Raw genomic sequence first — 17124 nt, 5'->3', positions numbered from 1 at the left:
AAAAAGAGGCATCTTCTTTAGATACATCTATCACTTATATATTAACTGCACCACTTCACACGTGTGCCATCACTGGCAGTAAGGACCAAAGGCAGCCCAGCTTCATGTCTGCAGTCTCAAGGATTTGACTTGTCATTCTGAGCACTGTCACAATGAACCAAACCTGTGACACTTCCAGAACCAGAGACCCCAGCTGCCACACTATCACAAATGCATTTTATCCCTTTGTGATGCTGGCTCCTTATGTTTTATATGGATAGCATGTGCACTACTGAAAAAACTTTACCTTTAGAAGTCTGCCTCATTAGTCCTTTCTGGTTCTTTCGGAAATTCTGCCAAAAAAACTTATTTTTCTTTTTCCAGTCTGCTTTCCCTAAAAGGAAAGTGGAGTGGGAGGATGAGGGGAAAGGGAAAAACAATTTTAGAAAGAAACATTAGTTAGTAAATTCTAGAGACACTTTCAAACATTACATTCCATTTTTAAATCAGAAACAAGAATAAAAAACCCTCCATTTTTTCTGGTTTTCTTGATTTATTCCATACTAGAACTAAGTTGATGTAGCTATTTCAGGGCAATGCACATTCTTTTATAATTGCCAATGCTATAGAGGATGGAGATAATCCAGTAACTTACATATTTTGAATTATAAATATAAAATATTTTATATCAATTTTGATGTCTTTTGAGTTGTTAATGTCAAGTCCGGAGGTGTTTTGAAGTATTTTGTTGGTTTGTTCTCTTTGATTGAATCACAATTATGCAGCCTAAGCCACAACCCAAGTAAGTGATTTTCTAGTGTATCTGTGCATATCTATCAAGAAATGAAATAATTAACATATATATACATGCACACACACATGTTCTGCTACTTGGCATGAGATCATCAGCTACACCTGACCCTTGCTCTCTGTATGCTTGGACTGTACAGGGCTGGGTCTCTATGTCCACAAGCACTGGATTTCCATATGGATTGATGACCTCAAACTAAATAATTTGCTCTAGAAAGACAAATGGGACCTAGCTCAAAGTAGGGCATATATATCTGTATTCTGTTGAATTAACCAGGGCACATGCTATAAAGTTTATGCCACCTACAAATGAACATACTGTGCCTGATCTGGCAGAAATGCTACTGACAAAGAGCTATTAGTATTTAAGATCTCACCCTGGATGACCTAGAGCTGAGCTTCCTGACTCTCTGAAATACTGCTTAAGTTTAGACTGTGTGGACATGTCCCTAGAATAGCATTAAAAGGAAACAAAAAAGAAAAACCTCCTAAATTTATTTTTCTTTTCCAATAAGCAATTTCAGCAACAAAGAAAGAAACTCTGGCATGATACAAACAAAAATAACAAAGAACCTCCATTATTTACTGGTGGTGGTAATTTTTGGAATACAAAAGGACAGGCTAGATGTGATCTAACATGCAAACATTTTCAGTTCAATATAACAAGTCAAAAGATGCATATTTATCACATGATAATGCTGGCTGGGCAGTTTCAGTGATCGCTCAGACACTCACCATCAAACTGAAAGCTGCTGAGACTAGCCCTCCACACGCACAAATGTTGCTGACTTCTGCCAGCTCTTCACATCCCAGCACAAGCAAAACTCAAAAGCTGTTTAAGAATTCCATAGGAGTATCAAATAAAATGAAATATACTGACCTACAGAGCCTTCTTCTGAACTTGATTTATGAATGGAGAGCCTAGGACACAAAAGAGAAATGGGCTTATTGATGCAGGCTTTTCACATTTCAGGGGAGTTGTCTGGTTACAGTAAATTATAGTTTCCAAACAATATATCATGAGCTGCTTTCTCTTCCCTTTTCTCCCCAACGCAGCAAGTTGGAAATGAAAACTGAACCTACTGGTCTGACCACAGTAACTGAGTTTCCTTCTGAAATGAGCCTTTTGTGACCAGCATAGAAAAATATATACTGACAGAAACCAACAGTTAAGGCAAAGGAGTCCAAGGATTCCTCAGAAAAACAATTATTCACATAGTTTCCCCACTTGCATTTGTAAAACAGTAATTTTGCTGCCTTAGAAACTGTAGAACTGGGATGCTGCACTTGTTTAGCTGTACATCAATTTTCAGCCTATTTGGTTTTTATCCGACAATCTGTGTAAGTATGTGCTCATTACACCTCCAGAAGCCACCATGTGGAAGACAGCAGTAGAGATTTAAAGACAAGGTGGAGAAAGCTTGTCCCGACCCTATGAAGTGCAACCATAACTGACTGGAGACTACACCTTCTCCCAAATCCCTTCTGTGTGTGCTTTCTCACCAGTGTACGCTCCCTTCCTCAAAAGCTAGCTGGAGAGACTTAGCCAAGGCCAGCACATGGGCTTTACAAACAACTCACTAAAATAGCAAATATATCTTTTGTTCTTGGTCTTTATGTTCACTGAACCAGTTTTCCACAATGGATTCCGACTCAGTGCCAACAGTTCATTGCGGGATCTCTGATGAGACAACATCACCCCACTTCGCTGCCTTTTTATTCTGTCTGCATAAATGGAGCTAACAGAAATTACCAAACCTTGCATTATTCTTTGAAGCCTTCCTGTGGGAATTGCCATTTAACCACGCTGCAGCAAAGCAGTGAACGACTTCTGCAAGCATCAAGGGCTTTGCTGGAGGCTCCATGTGCAAAGCATCACTGCGGTGTCTTTGCTGCGGGCTCGGCCCCGTGACACACCAATGTCCCATTGTGTGGTGGCTGTGCTGCAGCCAGGCACGATGGAAACACACACACCACAGCGTACCAAGCAGACCTCAAGCCAAATCATTCCCTGAATGAGGCCATATAATAACACACACACGACACGCTCTTGTTGCTGTCCATGCACACAGTCTGCACGGGCTCCCTGAGCTCTCTCAGACCCCCGGCAGAGGGCAATAAAGAGTTTCTGATCAATTCACTAAACCACTTGAAGGGAAATTATAGTTCAAGCCAGGTCGGTGTTTAGAAGAAACACGCAATTACTGGCCAACATCTTATAAGCAGGAAACACATCAATTTGCAAAGGTATCATTAAAGGGGAAACGAGACAGTACAAAGTTTCAGGGTGATTCAGTAATTCATCTAGACAAGGAGGGTCTGGCACAGTGAAGCTCTGAAATACTCAGACTGCTCAGAAATTTAATCCACCACAAACTGCAAACTAATTAAGGCAAACAAACTTCAAATTTTTAGTGCACCACGAGGAGGGAGACATTTAGTGTCTTCCTTGCTGGTGTTTACTCTTGAAGGGGAAAAGTCAATAATATACCAGCAGATGCTTAATTTTTAAGAAGCCTGGTGAAAGGCGAAAAATACAAACCCTATACTTTCGGGACGAAAATTTCCAGCAAAAGCCTTTCAACAGCACCAGGAATTAATCCAGACACCTCAAAGTAAAGTTGTCAGCAAGTATTTTTTTCTAAATAAAGGTAAATCAGATTAAAAAATTACGTGGAGTTGGAGTTTTTTATTTTTATGAAAGCCAAGCTCTGTTGGAACTGACAGAATTAATTCACTACATTTTTTGCAGATGAGCATGGACTCCACCCATCAAGCAGTTATTCTATTTATTTTAAATTAATTTAGTATCCATGAATTGTACCAGTATTGTATTAGTATCCTCAGAATATGAAATCTGGTAATGATCAGAACTCTGCCTCACTAGTGAAATCACCCTTAAAGTGGAAAGGCAGTCTCTTGTGCTCTGTGGCCTCCAAATCCATTTTTATCCTTTTCTTCTCTTGCACAGTTGCCAAGAACGATGCAAGTAAGCAGCAGGTGTAGCGGCAACATTTGTGATGTGGACATCTGTTCAGCAAGAGTTAGCCTGAGGCCACCAACTCATCATCAACTGGCCTCCAAAGAAGGGGAAGGGCAGTAGGAGCAAACATCTGACACGCCCGAACCAGAGCGGGCGAGGAGGAAAGCAGGATCCACAGCAAGCAGACCACTTCTCATTTATAACTGATTTAAAAACTATGCTGAGTTTCATCAGAGGATGCAAATTCCAATTATCATTTCATGCATTCCTTCAAGAGGAAATCTTCCATGCCTGGGCTGACCTTGAAAATGCTAGCAGCTGCTCTGAAGAGATGGAAATGCCAACAAAACTTACCACATAGTGTCTGATAAGGCATTTGCGCTTCAGCTCCACCTGACAATTCCGATGCTTAAAAATCCTCAGTGAAGTCAATCAAGCATTTTACTTGCTAGATGTCTGGTGAAAAACTCCAGACTACCTTGGTGTCGCTGTATGTTTGATTTGCAAATTACACTCCCTTACTCTGTTAAATCTGCAGTGCTTCTGTGAACGTGCCCTGAAAGTGATTTGTGTTCTTCCATTCATAGACTGATAACTTGTACTGAAAGTTAATGATGCAGTGACACTTGGCAGAAGTTTCAGCACTGTGTGTCTGAAAGGGAGCCAAATGCCATTACTCCACCATGGAGGCCTTCATTTTTGTTGTGGTCTGATGTACAACTTCATTAGCAAACTTTCACATGAAATGCACTCTGTCACTGCATAAAGCAGAAGAAATGTATGGGTATATGTTCACACAATGAAGAACAAAACAAGATTTACAGCCAGAGGGAAGGAGTATTTTCTTATCAACCCATAATCTCTGGAAGCGGGCAGGAGATGGGGTCAAAGCTTTAATTCAATAATCTCACAAACCCAAAACCATCTCTAGGCCAGTACTTTGTGCCTCTTCAAGCCAAAGTGCTGAAATAAACAAATGAGAAAAAACCTCACAAAATCCAAAACAGAAATGGAGCTACTTTTTAGAGTACTCAAATATTACTGCCTTAGAGAGTTGATGGGTTTGAGCAGAATTTAGCAAACTACATCAGGCCACTAAGTGATCAGTGACACAAAATTTAGTAGCAACAGCTGGAGCAGAGAACCTGGACCAGGAACTTGTTGATTAGAAGGACTGGCTTAACAGAAATGAGTTTACATTCAACATTAAAGAGTTCAAGTACACAAGACAGACACAAAAGTCAGTCTTTCAAATGCTGGAGGTCTGCAAATGACAGAGTACCTAGGGATATCAGGTAGAAGAGGATGACTGAGAAAAAAACCTACATATTATTCCTAAAAGGCATAAGGATGGAAAATTCCAATGGCAGTAGGAAGACTATGAAGAACAAATATATATGGGAATGGCTGTACAACCATCATTATTCATGCTCAAGAAAGATAAATTCAAACTAGATGTGGTATAGAGAAAGCTGTTAGAATAGCTAGGGAACTGGACAGCTGATCTTACAAAAGAAAGCTACAAAGTTTTGCCTGTCAAATTGGAAAGCTGCAAGAAGATTAACTTACTGCCTGTTAATAAATCAGGCACAGGAACAAACAGACACATGCTGGAAAAAATTAGAAAAAAGAAGTTAACATTTCCTAACTATTTGGACAAACTTCTAACAGTAGGCAGAGAAAGGGTGAACAACTTTAAAAACTTATTTAACTGCTTTTACAGAAGGCTGCTTGAAAGATAAGAGACCAGACCAGACATTTTAAACAGACCAGACAAGACATCATCATAAGGATTGCCTCTGGAGGGCACTTTTGGTTCTTGTTTTGCAGCCTGGGGGCTCTGTAAGAGCAATGTCAAAGCCTGACATCTAAAATGGTCTCTGAATCTACCTTTCCATGAAACTGCTGCAGTGGGGATAACACTGTTACAACAAAGCAGTACCTCTGAAACCTGGAGGTGGTCTCCAAAACTGGGTGCGCAAGGAAGACCAAATGCACACATCTGGTGACAAGCCAGCCAAGTCTGTCTGATTATTAAGACTGGTTTTAACTAGGCTACAGCTTTCCAGTTAATACTTTACTGATTCTGATCTCAGACAGAAAAACACTGGGGCTAATCTTTCATAGAGAGTGGTTGATATTACAAGAGACACAGTCATATGTGCCCCAGGAACATGCTGGTACTCCACAGAACTGGGAACAGAAACAAATGACACCATGCGCTGCTTTCATGAATGTGCCTGTTGATTTTTGAAATCTCATCATTCCCAAAACAGAACAAATATGGGAAGTGAGAATGATGGGCATTTATATTTTAAATGCAGATGTGCTTTAACAAATGTCCGTGTCTCATTTATGGGCCATAAAATCCACAGGTGCATAGCAGCGTATGATGATGAAACCACTGCTGTTACCATCTTCAATAAACTGACAGTGCCCCTCTCATTCCTTACCAATGATTATTTATAGTACTCTTTGGAAAATGGTTTAGATGGGAATTTTAGTATATGAAATTTATGCATATTCAGAGCGGTGAATAAACCAGTGCAAAAGCCCATGCTGGCTCTGCTGCAAAGCCATTTGGTAATCCGTGTGCATTAGAAATGGCCCACTTACATAATTAGTATGAAAAACTGACAGACTTGTAACTGCTCCTGACTGAATACAAGGTAATTTATCTAACTGGAGCTGGCACAGGGAAGAAAATGGGCCTTTGGTATTTTTATCAAATCTGCATGAACCTGAAGAGAAAGGAGGCCTGCAAGGTTCTGACCTTGCTGGCACCAGTGTGAGAAAGGGATGGAAAGCAAAGAGGTTTCATTCAATTATCTTCTCATTAGGTTTCCATAGCAATGGCTCTTTAAGCAGGTCAAAACTTTCTCAGTGGAAACAAACACTGAGCTGCTTGTGGGCCATGCGTGTGTATGCGTACCCTGTAGAATGGAAGCCACCACACTGGTCCCGTGGGCTTGGTCTGTGGACAGGCAGCAGGCTGACGGGGGTACACCATGTATTTAATAACAGAATACTTGCTCCCAGCCAGGGGGCAGATAATTGCCAGCTAAAAACTCTTTGAGAGCAAAGAGTAGGGCCCAACGCTGCAGGCAATGCTTCCCGTCCTATCCGCGTATTGCTCACTCCGTGCCATCTCAACTCGCTGTGACAAGTCAGACTTTCTCGTGAAATGTGCCCTTCATACTTCCTTGTACAAAATTACCAGGCTTGAAATCTTCTTCCAGCTGCTCAAAGGCACACTGGTTTGCCTCCTCACGTGTCCCAGGCAGCGTTTTGGCTGGCCTCTCACTCCCATTGTGTGGGTTATTGTGGGAGTTTCCTGCCCTACTTCTCTTGAGGAGGCTGTTTAAAGGCAGCATGAATAATTTGCCTTTGACTAAATCAGGCCTCAAACAAGTGAAAACAGGGCCATACACATTCAGTGATTTTTTTCAATTCCTGCAAGGACAGGGTACAAAAAAAATATATCTTAAGTTAAAACATCTCAAGTAAAAAACCCTCTTCTTTTTCTTCCAATATTCTTTTCCATTTTAAAACTATGCAAAAGAAATAATTTATTCTCTTAGCAATTAAGTGCAGCCTTTATCTACCTCAGTTTTGGAGGATTTGTTTGTTTTGTGCTTTGTTAGTCTCAGTTTCTGCCTTCTCTCAGCCTTACATCCTCCTTCAGACCTGCACTCCTCTTTCTTTGGAGATGAGCTTACAAATACCTGCCAGAGTTAATCTGGGCACTCTGAGAAGCTGCCAAATTGTACATTGATAGAATTTAAACCCCCTCCATCCATGACCTGGAGGGATGATTTAATAACCTCCTCCATTCCATTCTTGACCTGCAGTTTGGATGCTGCAGGGAAAGAAGACTAGGGAATCAAGTGTTAAAAGCTACTGGCAAAGGCCAGTAGATGAATGTACCACCAAAGGGGGCAGAACTGAGGCTTGGATGAATCTTTCTGCAGCTTTCACTGAAAACCATTGTGGAAAATAGGAACACTGAAATGCAGGCTCTATCCCAGCCTTAGGTTGATACAGCATTCCAGTTTATGCCATGGGACGCTGGAATGGCTGTACCACAGCATACTCATTGCAAAAAAATTCTTAAAAACCAATTCAGTCAATCGTGTCTCCTGCAATGACAACAGATTCAGTGCAGATAGGAGCCACTTGTGCTGTGGCCTCACTGTTTGCCTGCTAAGAACCCCAGAGAAAGCCATAATGCCCGAGGAGCCTGCAGCCCCTGCCGAGACATTCCCAACAAGGCACCAGAGATCTGGCCAAGCTGCATGAGTGGCAGGCATGAGTGGCCCAGCACATCCTGCACACACACCGGGTGACAGCCATCGCCCTCAGGAGCAGCTGAAGGAGGAGCTGAGGTGCAGCTGCCAGAGGCACAGCAGCTCCCGCACGCCGGGGGAATGCAAAGCCCCTGAGCGATGCTGCCCTGTGTCACCTGCACCCCACACACGCCTGCTTTTCTCCTTCTGCCTGACATGTGTGTTTCTGGCCAGTTCCCTGCTCTGGCAGAGTCTCAGATTTAGGTCTTGAGTAGCACAGGGTCAAGAACGTTTGAACTGTACTGAGCCACAGCTGAGGAGTACAGCAGGATGAATTGTGGCACTTGATATGAAGGGTGACAATTTACTGGTCAGGAGTGCACTTGTTCTGTACAGTTCAAGAAAGTGCAGGAGATCCACATAGAAGGCGACAATTCATAACACCCACTGCCACACAAAGGTGGTGGGAACGACTGAAACATCAGAAACAAGACACAACTGTTACCTCACACATTATTTTCATCCTTTCTTTCTCTAGCAGAAATATTAGAAAAGAGAAATATTGAGGTACTTTGAAAAATATTAGTCTATAGGAATGTCTGTACCTCATCCTATTTGTATGCAGTGCTCCTGAGTCTCTCACCCACTTCCTTTTCTTTCCCAGAAGATCTCAGATACACCACATCTGAAACACAGCCCAAAGGCTGATGGAGCAAACAGTGACAGCAAACAGATCTATTTCCAAAGAGGGAAAACACACAACTTCCTTTCTGCAACATCCCCCCAGTTCTTCTAAAAACAGGATGAGAGTCAGGATGCAGAAGCCTGAGTTCAGGGGACTGGGTTTAACCTGGATTTCCTGGCAAACATGCAGAGCTCATCAGTCTGTCATGTAGACTTGAATGCTCAAAAATGGGAACAGGCTAAAAGTTGGGTTACATTGTTTAAATGCTCTGTTTACAATTATGAGAAAACCCTGCTCAGTCCCCTATCTGAGTAAACATCCTTGGGGTGTTGCCATCTCTTCGAAATAATAGGAATTGTATATACAATACATCCCCAGATGAACAAGGTATGGGGTCAGAGAAGTAGCAGTAATTGCTAAAGAACACATTTACTGCATGTTTTCTACACTAATGATTCTTCCAGCAAAAGCAGAAGTCAATGTGTCTTTTTAGAAGCACCTGTGATTCTGGGGAGATTTTTGTTTAAAATTTAAAATATCACTGTTAAAGATGCTGTTGCCACTTTACTGAAGGCACACTGAGAAACAGCAAAGTTACACTAGCACCACAATTGTCAGCAAGACCACAGTTTAAAAGATGGAAATCTTGGAAAAGGCAGAGGAAAGTGAAATTTATTATTCAGAGGAGAAAGCTACACCTCATTCCATGCTCTGCATTAGTTGCTGAATATGACGTAACTTAGAAACCTGGCAAACTGTTTCAATTTACAGAAGGAACTCCAGTAAGGCCAAAAAATCAGAGCAGTTGTGAAGCAAAGCTTGAACAAACATGACTTTGTTTTCTGTTGTTTATGGCCAGCTTTTCAGGCCACATCAGTACCCTTGCTGTTATTCACATAAATCTCAGAGGGCTTTCCCTCTGAGTGAAGATTTTTCTTTCTTTGTCAGAACCAGTCAAACAAAAGGCATATTTGGTAGGGCACATATAACACTGAGTAGGTTGACATATGCAGTCTTTTTTGGTAGCTTCATCTAATTAACAGGAACACTGTTGCTATCAACAGTGGAAGGTAGCACTGCCCCAAATGACTTAGGGGGTGGGGGGTGGTGACAATGACTCACGGTGACAAACACTTCTGCCTCCAGGTCCATTTAATCCCTCCTGCCTGCCTACAAGCTCTGCTGCTGCTCGCCTGTGTTAGAGCACATCACTAGACAGATGTTTGTTGAGCAACTTGCTGGACTGAGGGCACTGACTAATTGTGCACTGACTTCAGACCACACTGGGCAGCAGGGTTAGTAAGACTCAAGGCAAGACTGAACATCCACTTCTTGTCCACACAAACAGGATTTTTTCCTACCACAGACCACCAAGGTTAATCTGTTTTCAGTGTGGCGTACAGTGGAGCCTGTTGGGCTCTCTCTTCCAGCTGAGCAGCACAGAAAAGGAAAACCAAACCAGGTTAAAGCAAACATTGCTCTTCCCAGGTTCCCTCAAAGCTTCTTTCTGTCTGGAATGTCTAAACTCTGGCAAATTAAACAACCATCCAGATGTGTTATTTTAAAACTTTAGACGTTGGTAGCATTAAGCTGTAGGGTGTGCAGGCAGCAGTGCTGGGTGAGGGTGCTACTGAGAGTGACTGTATTCCAGACAGACACTTTCTCTCTCCTTATTTTAGTATAGATTTTTCCTTGGGACTGCCCTTATTTTCTAAATCAATCTGCTCAGAACACCAGACCAGAAACAACTCATTTCATCCTAGGAAAACATTTGGACTTTCAATATGTAGAATTATAACTGTTCTTGGATAAGCTCTTACTTGTGGAAGAGTATTCAAAAAATCACTTTTTCCAGCTCCTGAAAGTCTGTATGTCAAGTTTTGAACACATTTTTCCTTTCGTCCCCCAAATCTTTTGTGAATATGAGAAACCAGTGTACATCTGCATTAAGTTTCATATTTGGCAAATTAGTCTTCTTACAACAAAGGAAGTTTTGTAGAAGGTTTACCACACATCTTTCATGCAGCATGAGATTGACATAAAAACTGTGTCCCCAAAGGAACAAGCTTCCATGTTTAGCAGCATGCCCACACGGAAAATTCAGATGAAAGCCATATAATGAACACCACAAAAATCCCTGGGGCTTACACAACATCCTTCCCTGAGAAATATTAAATTCAGCATGTTGGTAGCAAATACAGGTGTATTGATACAGCATGGGCTTGAAGTGGTCATTTTCCTGCAGATCAATTTTATGAAGCCTTCCTGCCTGGAAGGGGCAATTTCTGTGAGAATTCAAGTCTTCCAGGCTAGAGGGGTGAAGCCAACACTGATCTGTCAGGCTGTCACAAATAGGCACAGACTTGTATAATTTCAGGTTTCAATAATTGGTACAGTATTGAGTAGAGACAATTTATTACTTTCAACACCTTGTCCAATTATCCTGTGTCACATGGCCTTGCTTCTTATTGTGCAAGTATCTGGCACAACCTGTCCTGCACCAGTTTCATATGTATGATCAGGTTAATCACATACACCCTTCTACAAATCCTCAAGTGGCACACTTTCATTCTTGAAAGGTCCATGAAAATCACATGTCCCTTTCATCTGAACTAGGATAATATAATTTCCTTTCAGTGAGATAAGTAGGCAGTCTCAGAGGAGTCACTCAGGAGATTTTTTGCTGATACTGTCTTCTCAGTTATTTGTGGTAGAACACCTGCATAGAGACACAACTTAGGAAGCTGGCTAAAACTGCTAAGTGGAGTTTTTTTCTGAGTTGTGTGCTGTTCTCCTGCAAGAGCTTCATCTCTTTATTACCTGAGGTGGGATTATGATATTTACCCATGGGTAAAGTGCTTTGAGGCTGAGAGAGAAGTTGTATGATTATAGGCTAACCTTGCAGGTCTGCTTCCCAGATTACAACTCCCATCTACTTGGCATTTCTGGTTTCATTATAATGTTGGACAGCCACATATCCTTTAAAGATTCTTTTCCATATATGAGAAGTCTTTCCTAAGACTTCTAGGCCTTCTCTTTTACCAGCATGCAATATGGGGACAATCATGATACCCGAGGTAATTCACCTTATCTGTCTTAGGCTGCTTTGAAAATGAGCATCTACCTCAAGCAAACCATCTCTGCTTTTCTCTCTGCGCGATGAAGCAAGAGAAGGCACCTCTAAAAGGCAAGATATCATGTTCTAAACCTTTAGCATGAATCAGCTTCCAGACAAGCCCAAAGGAAGCCCCTAAGCAGTTGTTCACTACCATACAACTGACTTCTATATGGTCACTGCCCAGCAAAGTCCCATACACCACATCCACCAAAGACTGCCCTGGGACTGACCATCCTTGTACTGAAGCAGCAAAAGCAAGAAACCTTCCTATTGCTGCCCAGTGATGAATCACTTGAGAATATTCAAATGTGGGACTGTAAAACCATACAAAAGCACATCCCATCACAAATGGACTCCATGTAGTCCCTCTGAACTCATCCAGCTGGCACTACCCCACGGAAGGGCAGGCAATTGGACACAGAGTGTCAGTTGTCTTCATGCACCACTGCACGTTACCCTCAGCAGCAGGGATCCAAGATCTTGAGATCAAAGGAAGGAGGCACAGAAAACAAGCACACACATTGCAGCAGGAGGTGACAGTAAACAGAAACCCTCTCAGTGCTCACAGAGAGGTTTTCATTCAGGACGCTAAAATTAAAGCTCCTTTTAACTTGGTTTTAAGTACTTTTATGCCCTTGGCACCTTCTTCAAAAGCACAGTTACAAACTCAGGAGTTCACAGGAAAAGGAACACGATGGAAGTCTGTAACTGTCCCTTCCCCTCACCTATCTTTTTTTGGCTGCATTTAAGTCTAGTCAAAGAGAGTAATTTTTAAAGCAGGTGTAATTTGCAGAGAATGTGAAATCACTGATGTTCCTCAGCAATGACTAGCAGTCACCTTAGTATATGCACACCCCAAGCACTCACAGAAAAGAGAAACAATAACCCTCCCTTGACATAAAAACCCAAAATAATAGAAGGCCAAAAGTGAGGAAGAGAAGGAGCAGTTTCCAAAACAGGTTTCATTTGCGGTGTCTGGATCTGAACTCTAGTAAGTACAATCTAAAATTAAATTACTACAAGGAGAAAGAAAACATACCAAATTTCCCCTCCCTCCTTTCTCACTTCCTGTGCCTTCACTTACTTTCTTTCAGTGTCAGGTGTTGATGCAGTGCTGCTGAGACCAAGTGATTCCTGCAAGAGAAGACATGCAGCACTGAGAGTAGGCACTAGAGAAGCTTTTACCCAGTTTTTGCAGAGTATCAAATCAAAGAACAAACAAACAAAAGTTAATGATCAAAATCAAAGTGCTTACCTCAATCTGGGATCGCAGCTGTAGAGATGTGGGGCTGGTATCAGGTTTCTCCTAAAATACAACAAATATCAACTTAAGGAAATATCCAAACACCAGAAAGAAGAAATATGAAGGGGAGAAAAAGGAAAAAGACAGTAGCAGAATCACGAACTATTTCAAAACAGTTCATACAGGAAATATTAACTACTTGAAGAAGAACTGCTTTCAGGATAAGTTCTGAAATAATCCACTAAAACAGCTAATTTCATACTTATCACTGCGGAATACAGAAAGTAAAGCTGCCAGACAGAAGTCATTCAAAACAAAATAGAAAGAGGGGCATTTTATTTTCACTAGCTCATCACCACAATTTGTTAGATAAGTTCAAGTGCAATTTCCAAGAAATTACCTTCAGGAAAAATTTGGCATTAGGAGAAAATTCTCTGAGGAAAAAATACTGAGAGGATGCAGATACCTTTCATCAAGACCAGCTTCTCACATAGAAACATGTCAACAGTATGGAGTTCAAACCACTTTTCTACAAACACCTAGGATTCAACCATCTACTCCAATGAGAACTCCAGAGAACTCAATTATCCAGGCTCCCTTTGCAGTTGATGGGGAGATGCAGAAACTCCTACAGAACAACTTGCCTGACTGGTTTCAGCTACCTCAAGTTAGATGAGGGAGCCCCACTATCCTATCCAGTGGTATCTAATTGAAGACTGCAAGCCAGCTGCTTAAAAAGCACACACTATTACCATGTCTGGCTGAAATTAGTGGGAAAACTCCAGTTAGAATGGAGGAAGATAATAGAGTCATCAGTACTGAGAACTACACTTTGTTGGTTGATCTTCATGTGAAATCATGGGGTAAACTACTTATTCCTACTTTATTCTCAGCCAGCCTTAGCCTTTGTGAAGTTATTGCAAAGTGAATTCCATAACTTACTTATCACAGCTGGCTAAGCAGTGGTGCACACACTGCAAAAAAATTAAAAAAAGGACATGGATTTGTTTCTCAGTGCTGAAGGACTTCTTGTTCATGCATTCCTCAGCCTACATGTAAAACGCTTATCTCTGTGAAATTGTACTTCCTATTCCCGTTGTTTACACAACGGGTGACAAAACATTCTTGGGATTTAATTAAAAAAAAAAAGAAAATCAGACACAATTTTCTGGAAATGCAGCCTTTTAATGCTAAACAGGAACTTACTACTGACTGCCATGAGGTGGTGTTGGACTAACCCACTCAGGAAGTCTGCAGATCTGGAGCAGAAAGGAGCCTGCTCTGCCATCACACAACAGAGTCAGCTTGCGCTGCCCAGGGAGGGCACAGGATGGCCCATGGCCACGGCCTTGCTCGTGTGCAAGGCTGACACCAGGTCACTGCCCTGCTGGGGGATTTTGCCTGACCATGCACTGTCTGCACATCTGCTTTTGCTGATTGTGTAGCACAAAAAGGGAAATGAAGTCCTTGAGTGAAAGTGGACATGAAAAGGCGATCACGTTCACTTACTGACAGATCCAACAGGACTCCTCTAGTCAAGCAGAAGCTGGACTAAGGCCAGGGGAATTCCAGAGATGTTCACAGATAAGAGAAATGAAAATAGCTACTTGGCACCAGGCATCCCTCTCTTTCTCCCTTAGTTCTGTCAAAAGGAACCTGACTAAATTTTGTACCTGGAAAAGGCTGCAGGCACATGGCTGAGAATCTTCCTCAGACACTCTCCAAGCCCTACCTAGTTCTTTGCAAGGAGGGAGAGAGAGCTCCACTATCCAAACACTTGCCATTCATGAGCACCTCATCTGTCCATAAAATGCTGCACTGAGGAGAAAAGGAACATTTTATCAGTTTTATGTTACAGTTTCAGTATGCCGAGTCAGGAGAACCCACCATGTCCCCAACAAGGCCTTTAGATCGCAAGTTTCTGATTATTTATCTGCTGTCTTTAAAAGCAGCTTTGCTTCAAGTGTTTTGTTTTTTGTTTTTATTTTTTTTAACATAATAGTTTTGTGTAAATTTGTGTAACTGCTGAGCAGCTGCTCATGAAGCCTGAGACTACAATTACATGAAAAGTTCCTACTCAGCTGAACAGTCAGCTGCATCCCATGGAACTAAATTCTAAAAAACCTGACTGTATTTACTTACTTTTTTCTCATTTGCTGTCAAGCTCACCCTGTTAGAACAGGACCCTTAGAACAGGATCTTGTTTTATAGGAACAAGATGACTGTGGAGGGCAGAAGCAAGGACAACTTTCCTCTCTGTCCTCCAGAGCACAACTTCGCAATGCTGGAATGCAAAATATCTGATAGTCCTACACTGTTATGATTAATATTCCTACCTGCCTTTCCAGCAGAATGGTATGTTTTCTATTGCTATTTACACAAGAAACAAAAAAAAAACTTGGGGAAATAGTACTCTCAACTAAACTTCTGGCTTAGATCTGTATCAGAGATCACAGAGCTTCCATCAGCCTTGAGCAATTCTATTTTTTTTGGTTAAAATCCATTAAACCTCACATTAAACTTCACTTTAAAATCCACAGGTTGTGTTGACTTTAATCCATCAGGATCAGGGCCCTTTTTAACCAAAGGCTAATTCTAGAAGGTTGAGCAAATGTACTATTGGCATGTTCTCTAGCATGCGATACAATCTTTTCAGAAAATATTTTTAAAGGTTAGTTTCATTGAAGTACATCTTTCATCCTTCTGAGCCAAAACTTAAAAATGAAACCAAGGATAGCCTGGGCTTATAGAAACAGGGGCTACAGCAAGAGACATCCCCAGCCTGCATTTCCAGAGCTCTTGTCTAGACAAAGCAGGCATCAGAGCAATAGGTACCTTCTGTGCATGCAGCCTTCCTGCCCCAGATAACTGCCCTCTACATGTGCCCATAAGCTTGTCTGAGATGTACCAGAAAATTCACATCACCTACACGCTACACAGTGCTGAAGAAACCCAATGACCTGACAAAGTATCTGATCAAATGCACATTCCTTAAGTTACGCTATTAAATCCAGTGTTTCCCAAATGTGACTGATTTCTAGCAAGGTTTCTGGATTTAAGGGGCCCTAGGCACGACACCTACCCTGTACTCAGAAACTGTTGGTGCATATTGAACTTGTCCAATACACTATTAAAACCAGCAGCTAAGATCTGAGGATTGTGGAGAAACTGAGATGTCCATAAATTGTATCCAATCCCTGGGGAACACATTAGATGGAAAGTGAACAGTGGCTTAGCACCAGCTTGTCCAGCCCCCCTGCAGGTCCAAGGTCAGCACAGCACAGAATCTCAAATACTGATAATAAACCCAGGAGGAAGTTTTAAAAATCAGTAATGCTAATATCCTGTAGAATAAGCTCACTGAATTTAAAGTAGGGATTCTTCTATCAAGTCACCTACACCTGACCTAAAACATTCTCAGGTTGCAGAGGAATTTTGTTCTCTCACCTTCTGTTCTCCCATTTCTTAGTCCTAATAGGAGTCCTATATCTTTCCTTTTGCCTCCTTTGTCCAAAGCCACCATCATCCAGAGGATGGGTGCAGGACAAGGTCCTGAGGTCCTGGTAGAAGCTCTGATCCAGCAGCTGGTAGAAGGGATGAATTTCAGGCGTCGCACTGCCCAGGAATTGCCTGGGATTACCAACCCTTCCACACTGTGGGTGCCACAGAGAGCAACTGCAGAGCCACACTGGTAACCTTGGGAGCTCTGGTGCAGAAGTTCAAATTGGAAAAATGCTTTTTACAAATCTCTCTTTTTGGAAGAAAACGTAGTAGTAAGCCTAACAAGCAGGATTTGTAGCTTACGCTTCAAACCTTTAGTTGTTTGCCTTAGGGACCAAGATAGAAGCTTCCTTTGCAGGTAGCTTTTTCTGCCTACTTTGTGAATGAATTTATGTGATCATTTGCTTACATCTTCTTTTCAAATTGCTGCAGGTTTCTAATATTGTGATTTTGGTTTTATATACTACTTTCTTCATAAAAATCTTATAAACAGTTTTGCAACCATTTATGAGCTAAGTC

The 17124-nt window shown here is 41.7% G+C and overlaps 1 protein-coding gene across 5 annotated transcripts in view; it reads right to left on the bottom strand.

Annotated features, from left to right (window-relative positions):
- SASH1 (SAM and SH3 domain containing 1) overlaps positions 1-17124 on the bottom strand; it is a 530777-nt gene that overhangs the window by 43634 nt on the left and 470019 nt on the right. For 4 of the 5 annotated variants that reach the window (XM_064708416.1, XM_064708420.1, XM_064708419.1 and 1 more), the window contains exons 3-6: positions 13117-13167; positions 12946-12995; positions 1670-1710; positions 287-373 (exon numbers count right to left, since the gene is read on the bottom strand). In XM_064708416.1, the coding sequence (XP_064564486.1) occupies positions 287-373; positions 1670-1710; positions 12946-12995; positions 13117-13167 (229 nt within the window). The remainder of the gene's footprint in view (positions 1-286; positions 374-1669; positions 1711-12945; positions 12996-13116; positions 13168-17124) is intronic. The other variant, XM_064708417.1, reaches the window with a different exon arrangement.

This window comes from Zonotrichia leucophrys, chromosome 3 (genome assembly GCF_028769735.1).
Source record: "Zonotrichia leucophrys gambelii isolate GWCS_2022_RI chromosome 3, RI_Zleu_2.0, whole genome shotgun sequence".
NCBI lineage: Eukaryota > Metazoa > Chordata > Aves > Passeriformes > Passerellidae > Zonotrichia > Zonotrichia leucophrys.
Note: the sequence above shows the minus strand (reverse complement) of the source record. Positions and strands in the feature narration are given on the sequence as shown.